This window comes from Macaca nemestrina, chromosome 18 (assembly GCF_043159975.1).
Source record: "Macaca nemestrina isolate mMacNem1 chromosome 18, mMacNem.hap1, whole genome shotgun sequence".
Taxonomy (NCBI): domain Eukaryota; kingdom Metazoa; phylum Chordata; class Mammalia; order Primates; family Cercopithecidae; genus Macaca; species Macaca nemestrina.
Window position 1 is genome coordinate 475363 of NC_092142.1, and position 17639 is coordinate 493001.

Consider the following 17639-nt stretch of genomic DNA (forward strand, 5'->3'; position numbering starts at 1 on the left):
GTAGAGGGTGGAGGATGGGTGGGTATCCCTGGCTCCCCTAAACCCGACCTCCTCCAGAGGCCCACACTCACCCAATCCCACTGAGCACTCAGTTCCCTCACACACATTCATGTGCACCGATCACTCACAATCACACACACACCTTCCCACATTCTTCCACTTCATGGGTTCATTCGCCCACACGTGCACAGCCTCACATGCACCCACCTAGTCATGTACATCTTTCTATGGGTACATACTCATACCACTCACACATGTACACGTGTGCTGTATACGGTGATGCACACACTCAGTTCAGGACCACAGTAATTACCCCTCCCCCTGCCCCGTGCCCCCACCCCCAGAAGCCCTGCCCCACCAGCAAGCCCTCAGGCCAGCCTGCACCAGGCCCCACCTGAAGCCACTGAGCAGAGGCAGCGCAGTGTCTGGTGTCCACTCTGGGCTCTTGTCACTGTCTCAGAGCTTAGCGGCCACCCCGGGGTGGGCTCATATCCCTGCACAATCTGGGCTGCACTCAAAATGACCCTCTGCTTTCAGCTGGGGCTGCTAGTGGGAGTTTCCCAGCATTTCTCTCCTGACACTGGGTGGGTTGACCCACCCAGGGCACATCCCAGGGTGGGGCACAGGGGTGCCAACAGCAGAGTACAGGCAGGGTTGTCCAGGAGCTCTGAGTGGTAGGGGCCGAGGCTTCCTCTGGAGAGAGGGTACAGGATCCCTTCTTCCCATGGGTCCCTAAGGATCCCTCTACAGGGTGCCCCCTCAGGCCTCGGACAAGTGTGTCTTCAGGTCCTGTGCTGGTCACAAGGCTGCTGCTGCTTCAGTGCCATCCTCTGGGTCTGGGTGGCACCAGTCCTCTCCAAACTGAGCTGTTGCACCCAGTGCCCAATGCAGACAGTGGCCTGGTCCTTGGCTACACAGAAAAGAAAGGGGACAATTTGAACGAAAGGTGCTGGTACACTTATGGGTAGATCCCAGAGCCTGGGCAAGAATCCTCTGCCCGTATCCTTGTCCGTGCCATGGAACAGGGTGGTGCCTGCACATAGTGGGTCCTCGCTGAACACAAGCAATATCAACACAATTCTCATGGAGAAGGAGACAATGAAAGCTTTGGAGGGGGTGGAGGGGAACTCCACCAGAGGGATGACTGCCAGTGCATCAGGGACACCAGGTGAGAGGGAGCCTGCCCCGGTGCCAACACTCAGTGCTCCTGTAGCCTGCATGTGCCACCCCTCCCATGCCAGGCTCACAGCCAGAGACAGGACAGTCTCCGTGCTTAGCAATATTGACCCCTGCCAGGGATAAGCAAGCCCTACTGGGCCTGGATGCCCAGACTAGGCTGGCAGGGCCACAAGTGGTGTCCTCTCTGGAAAGCTGGGGACTGGGCTTGCCTCCAAAGCATGCCACAGCTGGGCATCTGATGTCAGCAGGTCTCCTCCTGCAGTGGACGCTGTCAGACCCCACCCAGACACGCTCCAAGTCCCAGACACTCACTGCCAGCTGCCAGGAGCACCAGCCACAGCTGGCTCTGAGCTGAAACACCCACACCCAGCAGTCACCTTCGGTGGAGAGCATGCCCCAGTCTGCCCCTGCAGACAAATCCCCATCTTACAGCCTGTGTCCAGGAATCCCCAGGTTCTCAGCCCACCCTGGCCTCCTGAGTGAGGTCATCAGAAGGATGATCACAGGGGGTTCAATACATGTGTGCTCAGTGTCAGGCCTCTGAGCCTTCAGATGGCCTGAAGCAAGTGAAGAATCACAGAAGAAGTGAAAATGACCGGTTCCTGCCTTAACTGATGACATTACCTTGTGAAGTTCCTTCTCCTGGCTCAGAAGCTCTCCCACTGGGCACCTTGTGACCCCCACCCTGCCCACCAGAGAACAACCCCCTTTGACTGTAATTTTCCACTACCTACCCAAATCCTATAAAACGGCCCCACCCGTATCTCCCATTGCTGACTTTGTTTTCGGACTCAGCCCACCTGCACCCAGGTGAAATAAACAGCCTTGTGCTCACACAAAGCCTGTTTGGTGGTCTCTTCACACAGACATGCATGAAACTCAGGACTGTACCCAGTCCACATGGACAACTGTGTGCACATATGTGTGCTCTGCCTCATGCCTGCCCTACTACTCTCTGTTCTGGTGGAGGAGCCCCCCTATACGGAAACCCAGCTCCTGGCCCCTCTCCTCCCACTTCCTGCACCCTGGAGAAATGGAAAACAGATACAGTTGCCCAGCACTCACAGGGCTGCTGGGCAGGTGTCTTGAGAATGGGTGGGTATCTACACCAACCCCAGGGTTTGTGGACCTCACACCAGGACACGAGAGAACAGGAGCCCTGACCAGTAAGAGGAGTGTTCCCAACAACTACCCCAGAATCCTCAGCTACCCCAGAATCCTCAGCTCAGCTTTCAGGCCACAAGTAATCACCCAAGGGGTCAGACTCTGGGCTTTGGAGAGTCCCTGGAATGATCAGAACTGCCCCTGCCTGGGGAGCTCCAGGGATGGGCCCATGACCAGCTCCTGGCTATTTGGGGAAGAGGCAGAAGTGGGCCAGGCCAGCCAGTGGCCTGAAGTCATAGGGCTATTTCTGAGGCAGCTGCCCCTCCCCATATCCCAGGGTTTGGCAAGGGGTTCCCATAAGCACCTGGGCCCAGGGCCCAGCAGCACAGACCCAGGCAGGGAGGATGTAGCTCACACACACCCCACTTTGGCCTGCCCAGTGGCTGCCTTCTCTGCCCAAGGAAGCTTTGACCCTCCAGGGATCACCAGACACAGAGGGCGCTGGGGACCAGTCAAGAGGCCAGCAGCCACCCTGCTGGGAAGCTGCCAGCTCAAAGCTGTGTAGAGGAGCCCATGGGCTCTGACTTGACACCCGCTTCAACAGTTGTCAGCACCCCCCTCCATCAGAGAGAAGACAGAGCCAGTGTGCTGGGCACCCTGGGGTCCTGAGGCTGATACTAGAACCCTGGCCCCTGTGGCCGATAGAGCCACATCTCTCAAGGACTTGCTTATAAAGGCTCCAGTGACTGATGGCCACGCCTCCTACAGCTAGAGGCAGCTCCAGCCCGTCCACAGCCTATGGCCTGTTGTGGAGGTCGGGGGTCAGGGCTGCTCACCCCAGCACCAATACTAGCCTTCACTCCTTTCAAAGCCTCGAGGGTGTCCTCCATCTTCCACTGATATCCTTGCCTCCTCCAACAAGCCTGTTCCAGCCCAGCAGTGGGGCAAACTGGGGACAGAGGAGGCCCCAGGCCCCCCTCCTCTCACCTGGCACCACTTTCTCTTGCCCCGGACCAGCCCGCCAGCCCACTCTGCAGGCCACAGTTGGAACTCTCATCCCACCACTTCCAGCCTGTGGTGGCAGCCTTAAGACCACAAACCAGGAAGTCGGGGGGGTTGTGGAGGGGTGGGGGGGGTGCCCAGAGATTGCGCAACCCGCAGCACTCAGGCCAGACATCTGGAGAAGTTGGTTGCTGGCGCCCCAGCGCCAGCCTCTCCACCTCCTGGGGCAGGGGCCAGTCTGCCCTTCAAGTGGTTCTCTTTCCTCATAAGAAAGGTGGGGATAAAAACACCCCTCTGGGAGCTCCTGGACTCCCCATGATTTCTGCAAGGACCACGTATCACTTGTAAAACCAGAATAAATATAAGTACAAAGTAACACCCATCCTCTCCCTGCCCATCAAGAAGACAAAGGCTCAACTGGGGCCTCAGTTTCCCTACTAGACTGAGGGGGAGCGCTGGGAGGACGGGGGACTATTGCCACCGGAAGGAGAGACTTATTGTTTGGAAGGCATGGCTGCAGGGGATAAGCAGGGAGGGTGTGGGATCACATCCAGGGCTGCTTTATAAACATGGATTGATGACACATTGTGCCCCCACCCCCGGAAGCGGCACACAGTGCTACAAACAGCTGGTGGCTTCCAGCAGCTCATGGCCCCTCCCTCCCCAGGAAGTCCTGGCTGGGGCCCATGGGAGTGGGACGGCTGGTCAGAGGAGAAGACGCAGTTGGAGACCAGGGTCCTGCTCTGTTAGCCTTTCTGTAGGACCAGGTGTCACCCTCATCTGAGGGCTCCAGACACATGGCCTGTGCGTCTGTCCTGCCCAGTGTCTCCCAGCTGACACAGTCAGGTGCCCAGTTGCTCAAGCCCTTTTCAGGTGCCCCTTTCCAGGACCAGGGTCACAGAAGTCAAAGACACCTCAGGAAAAGCCCCTCAAGAGTTTTTGTATGGCAGAAGTGGATTGTGGGGTGGGATTGTGCCTGCCATAGGGGAGGGGCCCTGCAGACCCAGATAAACCCCCAAGTGGCCAGAAGTTGGGGACGGCTCTGCTGGGTGCTGGGGCTGCCATGAACCGTGGGAGCCAGCAGTGTTCCCGGCTCCCTCAGGGCCCGTCCCCTAGGCCCTTCTTTCCACTGGGCCAAGCACCATCCCTGCCCCTGCCTAGGGGCATGGATCTGACCTGAGAGGTAGTGAGAGGTTACAGGCCGCTGGGGCTTGGGGAGGCCTCAGAAGGCTGCGCACTGACAGGCTGTGTTCAGCCCTGGTTTGGCCTCAGTCTCTAGAAGAGGCTGGCTGCGCTCCAGCAGGCCCAACCCAGAAAGTGGGCGAACTCCCTTCAGCATCCTTGGGCAGAAAGAGGGATGGGGGCTCTGCGGCCGACGCAGAATCCGCGCCGCTCCCTCCTTCCTTCCCCCCACCAGGCTGTGACAACCCCGGACCAGGGGCGGGGGCTTCCGCAGAGGCCCGGAGTCCACTTCCTGGATAAGGACTCCCTGGCCCACTCCGGACTAGGGCTGGGGCGGTCTCCCAGGCGCGCACTCCGCAGGCACCCCACCGGAAAACACGTCTGCGGCCTGCACCCTCCCCCAAAGCACGACCACTCCGCCCTGGCCCCTCGAGGACCCACTCAGGTTCACGATGGGCCCGTCCTCTTGGTGGTCTGACCACCCGCTGGTGGAGTGGGCTCTGAGGCCGCCAGGCGACCAGGGCGCAGGCGGGGACTGACAGCGGGTCATTGGGAGGGGCGCCGGGGCACAGTGGGGTGCTCGCCCCACCCCCACCTGCCCCTTCCCGGCTGTCGCTCCGCAGGCGCCGCATCAGGCCCGGGCCTGGGTCCAGAACTGGTGGTGGGCGCTGGGAAGACGACCCACCTCCCTGTGGTCTGCCCCGCCCCGGGGCCGCAGCCCGTTCCCTGCGCTCACTGCCCCCGCCTTCCCGGCTTCCGTCCCGTTCTGCGCAGGCGCCGCTCCGCCCCGGTACCAGCGGTGCTTCCGGGCTCGGCGGCGGCTGGGGTCGGCGGCTGCTGGTCTCTGTGCCGGGGTCCGAGCCCCACGAAGCCCCGACCCGAGCTGCCGGATGCCTGCGCGCAGCGGGGCCCAGGTGAGCGCGCGCCTCGGCCGCCCCGCGGAACAGACGCGCCCACCCCAAGGCGCAGCAGCGAGCGCGGCCGCCGGAGCGGGAGTACCGGGGACGGGCGTACCGCCCACCGCCCCGAGGGTTGGGGCAGAGCCAGAGCGTAGGCAAGGGCCAAGCTCGGGCCGAAAGCAGGGGCCGCAGCGCCCGGGGGCTGAGCCCACGGCGCGCTGGCAGCGCTGGCCGAGTGCGGAGACAGTCACGTCAGCGTCCTTTCCAGGCCGACTGGCAGTCTCCGTTCGACATGAACGTCAGCACTCCCGTTAAAAATAATGCATCTCTCCCATGCCAGGAGGACTTAGGTGCTGCTGAAGACCAGCCCTCTGGGTGCTGCCAGGCCGACGCGCACCCGCCTCCTGTATCTTCCCTCCTCCTTTGCCTCAGGACAGCTGAGGATGTGTGGTCAGGTTCCGCCTAAACATGGGGAGGCCACAGGTGGGAGACTGGGGCCTGCTGGGTCTCAGCAGACCCTCCTGGTCCCTCAGGAGACCTTGCCTTTGCCCCACTTGCTCGTTATCCAACCTGGGCCATGAAGCAGAGGACAGTTAGGGACCCTGAGCACATGGGATGGGGCCAGGCCAGTGGTCACCCCGGTACTCACTCCTCCCTGTGTGTCAGGCCTTGGGGGCCATTCCAAGGATTCTGACACACTGGGATCCCTGCTAAGGCCCTGCCAAGGTCCTGGCTGTGTTTTGAATTCCTGGTAAGGGTTGGATGAAAGGGCAGGGTTCCAGAAACCAGCTCAGACGTTTGCTTGGGACCTGCATGATGAGTGGGAATCAGAGGGCCCCAGCCCTGCTGTCCCAGGCTCCGGCCACCATTTGCTCCCCAGGTCGTGCAGCCTGGGCCCCCACGCTGTGCAGCTCGCACATGTGTGGGGCAGAGCAGCCACCCTGCCACCAGCAGCAGCCGTCCATCAGATGTAATCATTTCCTGAGGCCTCGAGTGTGTCGGGGTGTTTGTGCCTTATAACTACCCACAGGATGGTCACCCCCGCTTTGCAGATGAAGAAACCGAAGCAGGTGGTCAAATCCAGTCTTTGCACTTCCTGAGCCTGACCTTACCAGACAGCTGTCTTCTATTCGGATGCTTATTTATTTATTTTTCCCATTACAGTTTTCCCGAAGGATGGGGCAAAAAAAGCAGCGACTAGCCAAAGCAGAGCAGCCACACAGCCCGTCTGACACAGCCCAGGCACCTTGCCCCAAGGAGCCCTGTTTGGGACCACCCACCACCCTGGGCCCATACCGCAGCATCTATTTCTCAAGCCCGAAGGGCCACCTTACCCGACTGGGGTTGGAGTTTTTCGACCAGCCAGCAGTCCCCCTGGCCCGGGCATTTCTGGGACAGGTAATGTGAACATAGCAACGTGGTGTCTCCTAAAGTGCCTGTCACTGCAGTTGTCCCTGAAGCCCTGTCCGCTGCCTGCTGGGCTTGGCCCTCAGTTAGTCCTCCTTGTCCTCGTGCAGTTAGCTGCTTTGCTCACACTGGTCCCTGGATAGCTCCTCTCAGTAGCCTGAGATCATCTGGGAAGAATGTGAAGATTGTCAGTGTTGTTTGCCCAGGGTGCAGCAGGGGTGCCACTGTCTACCCCCCGGCTTCTGGCATCTAGGGCAGGAGCACTTGCACTGTTAGCCTTCCTCACCTGGAATCCACCTCACAGTTTTTCCACACATGGGAACTGTGGCTGTGGCCAGTGTTCGGCTGCCCGTTCCCACTGTAGTGGCTCTCAGTGCAGTGCTGGCTTCCCAGGGCCCCTGCAGCTCAGTGTAGGTCCAGGATCTGGGCTCTGCCTATCAGACTTGGAGTAAGAAGGAGGGACTGCCCAGGGCCCATTCTGGTGGGGCCTGCGGTGCAGGCTGTCCCCACAAGCAAATGCTCACACAGCCACGGCATCTTGGCTGGATCTGTTGGGAGCACTGTCTGGGTGGTGGTCCTTGATGCCAAAGCCCCAGGTCTGCCTTTCTGGTTCTCCAGAGGCTCCAAGGCCTTCTCTTTGTCCTTTAATGAGCCTACTTTTAGGTTATAATCACCAAAAAGAGCCAGAAAAGAAATATCAGTGGCAGGAATTGGGTGCTAAAGAGCAGACCCTAGAATGTGGGCTTGATCTCGTGGAGAACAAACAACATTCTGTCCCCATGTGGATCCTTCTAAAAGCACCTTAAATGGGCATTTGTGGCCAGGCATGGTGGCTCACACCAGTAATCCCAGCACTGTGGGAAGCCGAGGTGGGCAGATCACGAGGTCAGGAGATCGAGACCATCCTGGCTAACACAGTGAAACCCTGTCTCTACTAAAAATACAAAAAACAATTAGCCAGGTGTGGTGGCAGGCGCCTGTAGTCGCAGCTACTCAGGAGGCTGAAGCAAGAGAATGGTGTGAACCCGGGAGGTGGAGCTTGCAGTGAGCCAAGATCACGCCATTGCACTCCAGCCTGGGCGACAGAGCGAGACTCTGTCTCAAAAAAAAAAAAAATAAAAATTATCTGGGTGTGATGGTGGGTGCCTGTAATCCCAGCTACTTGGGAGACTGAGGCAGGAGAATCGCTTGAACCCAGGAGGCAGAGGTTGCAGTGAGCTGAGGTCACGCCATTGCACCCCAGCCTGGGTGACAGGGCAAGACTCTGTCTCAAAAATAAAAAATAAAATGATGGGCATTTGTGATACAACAAAACGGTACATGTGGCAGGTGCATCATAGGAGCAGGGCAAGGGCCCAGTGTGGCATCAGGGACCACAATACGTTTGTCTCTATTCAGCATCCTTGGCAGGCCACAGTCATGCCCACTTGAGCTCATTGGTGGACAAGATGATGTCCAGCAGAGAAGAGGGTGTTTCACCGTGTCCCTTGGATTAGGGACAGCCCTCTCCATAACCTCCCAGTGGATGCCCTTGCAGACCCCTCAGCCGGGCTTGGGTCATGCACTCATCCCTAAAAGCGTCACTGCAGTGAGTTGCCATGAAATCCCAGGCCACTCTCTGGGCTGAGGAGGGTGTGGTGTCCCCCAGGAGGCTCTGCCAGCAAGGAAGAGGGTGTGGGTGTTGGCAATGGGGGTGGAGTGAGAGGCCCCAGTATCTGCCATTGGTGGAAATGGTATCAGAGTGAAATCCAGATCAGAAATTTGGGATGGAAAAGGAAACAGTGAGAAAAGGGCTGTGGGAACCTCCTCTCCAGAATGGTACTTGGGCCCCCACAGTGTGCCCCCATGGAGGCAGAGGAGTGCGCAGCGTGAAGTCCCTGGAGGGGCATTCCCTCTAAGCTACAGGGAAGATGGAACAGGGCCACCCTTTCTCCCCTGGACGTGGTCTGGCCAAGCCTGGCCTGTTCACTTCTGTCCTCACGGCTCTGGATGCCTAAGGATTTCTGGGCTTCCAGCACAGGCACTGACCCCTTCTTTCCTCCACCCTATCTCCAGGAAGGCCTCCTGAATGCTCCCCCAGCAAGCATCTGAGCTCCAGTGCCCCTCCTCCCCAGCCCATGATACTGACCATGGCCTCTGGCACCGCAGGGCTTCATGGGCTGAGGTGAAGGTGGTCTGGCTGTCCAGCTGATGCCTCTGGCCTAAAAACAAGACAGGTGCTGGGGATGTGGCTGGTCCCCAGTGCTCTGCTATTAACTCGGGCTCCAAGCACTGAGGGCACAACTGTTGGCCGTTACCAAGACCATGGTCCAGGCTGGGGCACCGTGGGGCAGCTGGGCCTACTGCTCAGAAAGGCCTTAGAGCCGGAGGGTGGGAGCTTAGTATGAGGGTCCCTTGTGGCCACCTCAGCAGCCCAGGTTTAGGGGACTTCACAGGCTCTGGGATTTCCCAGGTAGCTGGTGTGGGGACATCCTTGGGGTCCTGTGCCTTCCGTGATGCCTGGCCTCATGCTAAATGCTGATGGTTTTCTCAAGGGTACTTGGGAAAGGAGGAAGCTGGGGAATGGAGGGCCCTGCTGAGAGGACTTGGAGGTTGACCTGCAAGGTGAATCCATGACTGCTGGTTCCCAGCCCCGCCCTGGCTGTGGCCTGAGGTGTCTTTGGCTTGCGGTCTGGTGGTCTAGCAGGGCTGGAGCAGACAACTGGTACCCTCGACAGCCATATTCAGGCTCAGCAGGAGCAAGAGAAGAGGCAGGATGGAGACGGGGCAAGGTCCATGGCTAGACCTGGGTGGCTGACACACCCTGAGCTGGGGAGATGAGGTCCAGGCTGGGCACTGTTAGGGTGAGTGGACCCCCGTTCCTTCCTGCCCTGAGCAGAAACTGACTTCGCACAGGTCCTAGTCCGGCGACTTCCTAATGGCACAGAACTCCGAGGCCGCATCGTGGAGACTGAGGCATACCTGGGGCCAGAGGATGAAGCTGCCCACTCAAGGGGTGGCCGGCAGACCCCCCGCAACCGAGGCATGTTCATGAAGCCGGGGACCCTGTACGTGTACATCATTTATGGCATGTACTTCTGCATGAACATCTCCAGCCAAGGTGAGCAGTGCTGGGGCATGGGGGGTTGGCGGTTGAGGGGGCTGGAGGGCTGGCAGAGCCCCGTCAACTAACAGCCAGCAGACCACCAGGAGGACTGAGGTGGGGCAGATATTTGAGCAAGGAAGTGCCATTTCCAGGGCCAGGTCAGGGTTTCAGGAGCTCTGGCTGCATTGACAGGGCAAGGTTGGTTAGAGAAGTAGAAAGGGTTGGTTGGGGCCAGTCGTGGTGGCTCACACCTGTAATCCCAGCACTTTGGGAGGCTAAAGCAGGCAGATCACCTGAGGTCAGGAGTTCAACACCAGCCCGGCCAACATGGTAAAACTCCGTCTCTACAAAAAATACAAAATTTAGATGGTCATGGTGGTGGGCACCTGTAATCCCAGCTACTAGTGAGGCTGAGGCAGGAAAATCACTTGAACCCGGGAGGTGGAGGTTGTGGTGAGCCGAGATCACGCCACCGCACTCCAGCCTGGGCGACAAGAGCGAAACTCCGTCTCAAAATAAAAAGAAAGGGTTGGTTGAAGTGGAGGCAGAAAGGAGGCCGAGGACACAGGTGTCACCTGCCCTTGATGGAGGCAGCACATGAGGATTACAAGCCAGTTTGAGAAGAGGATGATCGCAGTGCTAAGAAGAGCAGAGTGGTCAGGTTGCCAAGGATGGAGCAGTGGGCATAGCAGCGGGGAGTTAGGGTGGGCAGAGAAGTAGGCGAGGACAGGGAGGTTTGGTAAGAAGAGATCAAAGGGTCGTATTTTTGTCAGGATGTGGGACTTGGATGTGTTGTGTGTGAAGGAGCCAGGGCAGGGGGGTGTGGTGATGAGGGCGGCCAGGCTTTGACTCATTTGCAGGCGGCTCTGTGGGGGCTCAGTGGGACCGTGAGGGGCATGTGTTTTGCACTCACAGGGATGTAGAGGGTCCCGCTCCTTCCTACTGAGGTGGATCAGGGTGGGCAGCGGGTGCCCCACCTGGTGAGGTGGAAGCAGCGTGGGAATCACAGAATGGACGGGAACTTAAAGGCTTTGCTTGGCCTTGATTTTAGCTTGAAATACTTTGACAACTGGCTGGTCAAGGGTATCTGCTGAGAGGAATGCCGCACTTGCTGGCTTTGCTGGAGGGCATGGCCTCGTCCGCTAGTGCTCGCCCCTGGCTGCTGATGCAGAGGCTCACATGGCCACAGCCCAAGAGTGGGGACTGGCTTGGCCACCTCTGGGCTAAGCCTCTGACTCCCAGGTGGCTGGGAGGGCCAGGGGTGCACAGGTGAGTCACAGCAGGTGTCTCCAGGGAGCTGCCTTGCTGGAGGGCTAGGGCTCCTCTGGCCAGGGTCCAGGTCATCATTGTCCCCAGCTGGGAATCCAAGGGACCTTTCCAAACCTGCAGGGCAGAGGAAATTCAGATATCTGTGCTTGAGTGAGCCCCTGGGCCCGGGAGCCTTCACTTGCTGTCTCTGCTTCTCAAGTGGCCTGGCCTGGTGAGGGAGGGGCTAGGCTGGAGGAAGGATCCCAAGGGAGGTGAGGGGCGCTTCGCCAGCCTTCTCCTGCCCTGCCTGTGCAGGGTGTGGCAGTCAGTCTTTCCACTGAGTCACTGCATGGGCTCTCCCGACATCCGGTGCACACTGACAGCTGCTCTAAGCCAACCCCTAGCCCCCACCACTTGACCAACACAAATGCTGAGTGGGTGAGGCAGAAGGGGAGCCCTGGGGCCTGGGTAGGCCCAAGGTTTCCTGCTTCCTGGCAGAATGATCGCAACCGAGGACTGGCTCTCTGGAGCTTCCTTTGCTGGCCTCATGGCTGCTGCCAGTCACAAGACCAGGGGAAGCCAGGTAGAAAGGAGCTGGTATCCGGCATTCATCATGTGTTTTTAACAGTCTGGCTTTGTGAGGGCGGCCACAGTGGTGGAGGCACTGCCTGGTGGTGGCAGCCAGAGGTGCCCACAGGAGGCACACCTCATGGTGCAGGCATGGAGGATGGCAAGGTAGGCAGAGGGGTCTGGACACAGTGAGGTGCAGCCCCCTCCCACCAGGTCAGACCCAGGAGACGGTGCAGGTGCATAGAGCAGGTCCCTGGCCCAGGCAGGAAGGCAGCTGTCTGGATGTGCACTAGGGCAGAGAAGACAGGAGCCTAGGGAGGCTCCACTTCCAAATTGTCCATCCATCCCACAGGGGACGGGGCTTGCGTCTTGCTGCGAGCACTGGAGCCCCTGGAAGGTCTGGAGACCATGCGTCAGCTTCGCAGCACCCTCCGGAAAGGCACCGCCAGCCGTGTCCTCAAGGACCGTGAGCTCTGCAGTGGCCCCTCCAAGCTGTGCCAGGCCCTGGCCATCAACAAGAGCTTTGACCAGAGGGACCTGGCACAGGATGAAGCTATATGGCTGGAGCGTGGTCGCTTGGAGCCCAGTGAGCCAGCTGTAGTGACAGCAGCCCGGGTGGGCATTGGCTATGCAGGGGAGTGGGCCCGGAAACCCCTCCGCTTCTATGTCCGGGGCAGCCCCTGGGTCAGTGTGGTCGACAGAGTGGCTGAGCAGGACACACAGGCCTAAGCAAAGGGCCTGCCCAGACAATATTTTTTAATTGTTTAAAAAACAAATAAATGTTTTATTTCTAGAAAACTGCGCTTTAGCCAGAGCTCTTCTAGGTGATCAGCATGTGTCTGGAGCCAGCTCTTCCTCCAGGACACGAGGGCTGGGGGCCCTGAGTACGTAGTGCCAGACCCAGTGTGGATGCTGGGGAGAATCATCAGTGTGGGAGCAGAGAGCCCCCGAGGGTGGGGTCCTGCACAGTGGGCCATGCCTCCACCAGCAAGATGTGCACAGGTGACAGGGCTGCTCCAGCCTAGCAGGGGAGCTCAGGCCCTCACGCCCCAGATGGTCAGGACCAGGTCACAGCTTGGCTATGAGCCTGTTTGTGGCTTCCATGGACTGTGGTGAGGGCTGGGCCAGGAAAGGCTCATGGCAGCCTGGGAGGAAGAAGTGCATGGCAGACAGAGGTGGTGCTAGGGACAGGGCCACAGGGCACTTCACAAATGGAAGGCTGTCAGAGAGACGGGGACAGGCCACACAAGTGTTTCAGCACATTCTTCAGGGTGGCCACAGAGGGGGGTTCCATGGAGCAGGTGTAGGGACAAAAGGAGGGTCTGAGAAACGCACAGCTCACATGGGCCTAGAAGGATGCAGCCCTCACCCAGAGACAGGAGTTCTGGCAGGCCCCCTCCAGCGTGGAGACGCCTACACATGCGGCGAGGACTGGAGGGAAGCATAGGAAAGCGGAGGGCAGCGGCCTCACAGCTGAACCACCAGGGGCCAGTACAGCGGGGCTCTGCAGGCTTCACTGGGCCATGGCTGGCCGGCATCCACCCAGTGCCAGGCCTCAGGGCTAAGAGGGCTCAGCCTCAGCAGGGAGGAAGCCCTGGGTGGGAAGACGCGAGCGCCCACCTGCACACCCCAGCAGCCTTCCGCCCTCTGCCTGGGCTCAGGGAAGCAGAGCCTGGAAGACGGCAATCACGGGGTCCTCGTGGGTGGTCACCACCAGCACGCTGCGGAACTTGTCAAACAGCATGAGCAGCTGGGAGCGCCGAGTGTTCTCGTTGTACATAATCTCCTCCAGGTGGTGGCGGCCTCGGAAGTAGTGAAGGAGCCTAGAAGGGATGGGTGGGCGTGAGCCCAACCTGATGCCAGCCCCCAAAGGCCTCTGCTGAATAGCTACTGTTGGGAATCAACTCTGAGCTGCCCATAGGCCTGAGCAGAGCTGGCAGTGAAGGCCAGGGAGGCAGCCACAGACCCCCAACAAGGGCAGGCAGGCCCCCAGGACCGCACACCCACCATGGTCCTGCTGACCAGCAGGTGGGCAAAGTGGGTCCAGGAGGATAGACAGCTGTTCACACCCAGAGCTGCCCCAGCCTATGTCCTGATGTTGGGATCAGGGGTCTGCTGGTGGCTTTTTTTTCATGCTATGGTGAGTCCCACATAGCTCTGAAGCCAAAAGGTCACAGCTTTTATTTCCCCCCCCCCCAAGAAATGGAGTCTCACTGTCACCCAGGCTGGAGTGCGGTGGCTCGATCTCGGCTCACTGCAACCTCCACCTCCCAGATTCAAGCAATTCTCCTGCCTCAGCTTCCCAAGTAAGCTGGGACTACAGGAGTGTGCTACCATGCCTGCCTAATTTTTGTATTTTTTAGTAGAGACAGGGTTTCACTATATTTTGGCCAGGCTGGTCTCGAACTCCTGACCTCAGGTGATCCACCCACCTTGGCCTCCCAAAGTGCTGGGATTACAAGTGTGAGCCACTGTGCCTGGCCTGGTTTTTTTTTTTTTTTTTTTTAATGTCACCATCATTTGGAAAGTCACTGCTTCAGGGTGGTTTCTGCAACTGAGGCTGGCACAGAGGATGCTAGAATGCAGGTGAGACCTGGACCAGCTGCTCAGAAGCATTGCAAGTGGTCCTCTCAAGGGCCTGGAGTGTGGTTCTTAACAGGGAACTCAGTCCCTGACAACCTGACCACTCCCGGAAAAGTGTGCCACTACACTATCCCCCACATCAGGGTGGGGCTGACAGAGACCACTGAGCCACATCACCTATAACGTGGGGGATCCTGGGTGCCCCCCGGGGCTTAGAGTCCTGGGCAAACCCCTGCCAAGTCTCCTGAGGGTGAGAACTTGGCACTGCCTCTCAAGGGACAAGAAATATCTAAGAAGTAGTGGAGAGCGAAGAGGCCCAAAAACAGGCACGCCAGGCCCCCAGCCCGGGGTCTTGGTGACAAGCTGCATCCCCATGCCTGGGCAGTGGCACCTGCCCCTACACACCTGATTGCAGAGACTCCATCTCGAACAGGGCCCCATTTGTTCTCAGTGGATTTGGTCCCGTTGCGTACGTCCCTATCCACTTTCTGCCCTGACCCTGCAACTGGCCCCAGTCCCAACGGTCAACCTGCACCCACCTGGCAAACATGCGGAGGTCCTCAGGGTTCTGGGCTGCGGGTACACTGAGGATGGCTGCGCGTTCATGCTCTGACAGGCTGGCCAGCAGGTTTTCCGTCATCCTCTGGTTCAGTGGTGAGTCCCCGCTGGGAAGCAGCTCTGCGCTGGAGTTGTCCATGCTGGGGCTGGTGAGGGTCATGTCATCACTGCTGGCTGTGGGGGCCATGGGTCAGGGTGACCAAGTGAAATTCCAGGACACCCAGGGGAACAGCGAGGGCAGAGCCAGCAGCCAGCCTCCAATGACACCCCTAACTCCCACAAGGGCCCTATCTGGTACCCCAGCTGCAACATCTGCCTGCAAGCATCCACGGCTGCCCCACCTCCTGGGTGTGACACACGCCCCTCATATGGCTGACTTGGGAAATGGGTAGCCTCCCCTCTGGGGGCACCCTCAAGGGACCTGAACAGAGGTGCAATGTGTGCCCCACAAACACCCCAAGGTGGGCCTGGGCATCTTGCCCCTCACCCAGGATGGAGGACAAAGCACCCTGGGCAAGCGGGGTCCTCACATGAAGCATGAACCCTACAGCCAGACCTCAGCCAGGGGAGGACTTTCAAAGTCTTCCACCCCCTTCCGTCTCGAAGCCTGGGGACCTGGGACCTGGCAACAGGCTGCCGCCCTTGAGCCACACTGGCCATGACAGCTGTTCTGGGGCACAGAGGTGTCAGCTGTCCGGGTAGTGCTGTGAGATCCTGCTCTGATCCCAGGCTGGGACAGAGATTCCAGCACTGATTTGGTGGGCTGGGAGCTGCTCCTGACTCTAGCAAGCCTGCTGAAGAGCCTGGAGGCAGAGCTGCCACCTCAGAGTCATGGTGGTGCTAGGAGACAGGAGAGGTGTCTCCACGGGGGACACAAGGCGTGTGCCTGTGACTGTGTGTGTGCAGCCATGTGGAGGCCCCTCAACACTCACAGCAGGGCCCATGTTGAGCCTCCTGGGCACCACCCCCAAGCATCTCCCCTGACTACCACAGCGATGCCCTGGGGGCCCTACTTGGGGAGCCAAAGCTGAGGGCGTTGGGCGTGCTAAGGCTGCGACCGCCGACCCGGGCAGTGAAGGGGACGTCGTCCTCTCGCGGGCGGGGCTCCTCCTCGCTGGGTGAGGCCATCAAGCAGACATAGGTGTGCAGCTGGATGAGAAGCCGGCGCTGTAGCATCCACACCACCATCTGGATAAGCTGGGTCTGCGGGTGGCAGCAGGTGAGGCTGGTCCCCCTCCCCACTCCAACTTCTTCCTGGGGGATCAGGGACCCATGGCCCTAGACATGGCCACAGCACACTCCCTGTGCTGACTCACAGGCAGAAAGACCCTCTTCTCAGAAAGGGAGCCCCCAGCTGCCAGCCAGCTCTGCAAGGCCAGCTCACCCTCCTGGGAAGGGAGAGGGGCCAGGGGACATCTGGATCACACCTGCATGGGCTCCCACCACACACCTGGGCCGCCCAGCATCTGGCTGAGGAGCAGGACCTGAGATGTGGAGGCCCCGTGACCGCTGCTCTGAGCAAATCCCCCACACTGTGCTGCTGCAGCTGGCCTGTGCCTCCTCTCTCCTTCGGCCCACTGGCCCTGTAGTTGGTCCCAGCCAGCCAGTCCACCTCCAGACAAGCCCAGACACTGTTTAGAAAGAGGCTGTGGGCAGGCACCCTGAGAGCAGAAAGTCCTCTCCTTGGATCTACCTGAAAGTCCACCCTGAGCACAAGGGTGGATCCACAAGAAAGCTGAAGCCAGTGACCCTGGGCTTGGGGGTGGAGCACCCCCCTCCCCATCCCCACCGTGAGAAGGCACATCCTGGCCAGGCTGTCCAGTGTCTCTGGGTTAGCAGGTGGGGCTGGCAGTGAGAAGAAGTGAGGAGCCTTGTGCCAGGTAGAGTCCAGTCCCCATGAGAAAGCACTGCCCAGACACAGGCACTGAGCAGCGAGGAGTGTGAGACAGCATCAGTGTCCTCAGATACACATCTGTCTCCTCATCTCTGGGAGAGTCGACAAGGAGCTGCTGGCCAGTGTTACCTCCTGGGAGGGGGCTGGGGAACTGGGGATGGGAATGGGGGATATACACCAGGTAAGTAAGAAGACGACCTGGTCAAACGGACTGCAAAATATCCAGACTTAACGCGAAATTAAGAAATAAAACAGATGGGGCTGGGCGTGGTGGCTCACGCTTGTAATCCCAGCACTTTGGGAGGCTGAGGCGGGTGGATCACTTGAGCTCAGGGGTTTGAGACCAGCCTTGCCAACATGGTGAAACCCCATCTCCACTAAAAATATAAAAATTAGCTGGGCATGGTGGTACATGCCTGTAATCCCAGCTACTTGGGAGGCTGAGGCAGGAGAATCACTTGAACCCGGTAGGCGGAGGTTGCAGTGAGCCAAGATCATGCCACTGCACTTCAGCCTGGACAACAGAGCAGGTTTGTTTCTTTCTTTCTTTCTTTTTTTTTTTAATACTTTACTTATTTATTTATTTATTTTTTGAGATAGAGTTTCGCTCTTTTTGCCCAGGCTGGAGTGCAATGGTGCGATCTCAGCTCACCACAACCTCCGCCTCCCGGGTTCAAGCAATTCTCCTGCCTTAGCCTCTCGAGTAGCTGGGATTACAGGCATGCGCCACCATGCCTGGTTAATTTTTGTATTTTTAGTAGAGACAGGATTTCTCCACGTTGGTCAGGCTGGTCTGGAACTCCTGACCTCAGGTGATCCACCCGCCTCAGCCTCCCAAAGTGCTGGGATTACAGGCGTGAGCCACCGCGCCCGGCCAACAGAGCAAGTTTCTATATCAAAACAATAAAAAAAGCTGTGCATGGTGGCT

General features: G+C 58.9%; 2 protein-coding genes across 18 annotated transcripts in view; one reads left to right on the forward strand and one right to left on the reverse strand.

The window, feature by feature from the left end:
* The first annotated feature begins 5248 nt into the window (after nt 1-5248).
* On the forward strand, nt 5249-12474 carry LOC105485930 (N-methylpurine DNA glycosylase). 4 transcript variants are annotated; one of them, XM_071083755.1, is made up of 6 exons: nt 5255-5381; nt 5707-5849; nt 6247-6436; nt 6531-6764; nt 9669-9873; nt 12029-12474. In XM_071083755.1, the coding sequence occupies exons 3-6, from the start codon at nt 6398-6400 to the stop codon at nt 12403-12405; spliced, it is 855 nt and encodes a 284-aa protein (XP_070939856.1). In that variant the 5' UTR covers nt 5255-5381; nt 5707-5849; nt 6247-6397; the 3' UTR covers nt 12406-12474. The 4 variants fall into 4 exon arrangements, with proteins under 4 accessions (XP_011746871.2, XP_070939856.1, XP_024649919.2 ...); XM_024794151.2 differs by lacking the exon at nt 6247-6436; XM_011748569.3 differs by lacking the exons at nt 5707-5849; nt 6247-6436 and having other exon boundaries at nt 5249-5381.
* LOC105485931 (NPR3 like, GATOR1 complex subunit) overlaps nt 6491-17639 on the reverse strand; it is a 61825-nt gene continuing 50676 nt past the window's right edge. For 4 of the 14 annotated variants that reach the window (XR_011616217.1, XR_011616210.1, XR_011616216.1 and 1 more), the window contains 6 exons: nt 15831-16020; nt 14799-14991; nt 13297-13499; nt 9371-11241; nt 8902-8974; nt 6491-6940 (listed from right to left, as the gene is read on the reverse strand). Coding sequence is in view for 5 of the 14 variants with exons in the window: in XM_071083754.1 (XP_070939855.1) it covers nt 13334-13499; nt 14799-14991; nt 15831-16020 (549 nt within the window). In the remaining 9 variants the exon portion in view is untranslated. The other 10 variants (XM_071083754.1, XM_071083750.1, XR_011616213.1 and 7 more) reach the window with 9 other exon arrangements.

Bases quoted from the DNA above. Each gene is read 5' to 3' on its own strand.
- LOC105485930 (XM_071083755.1), top strand. From the start codon at position 6,398: ATGGTCACCCCCGCTTTGCAGATGAAGAAACCGAAGCAG. The intron at 6,765-9,668 runs GTAATGTGAACA...GACTTCGCACAG, and splicing joins CCCGGGCATTTCTGGGACAG to GTCCTAGTCCGGCGACTTCC. The intron at 9,874-12,028 runs GTGAGCAGTGCT...TCCATCCCACAG, and splicing joins CATGAACATCTCCAGCCAAG to GGGACGGGGCTTGCGTCTTG.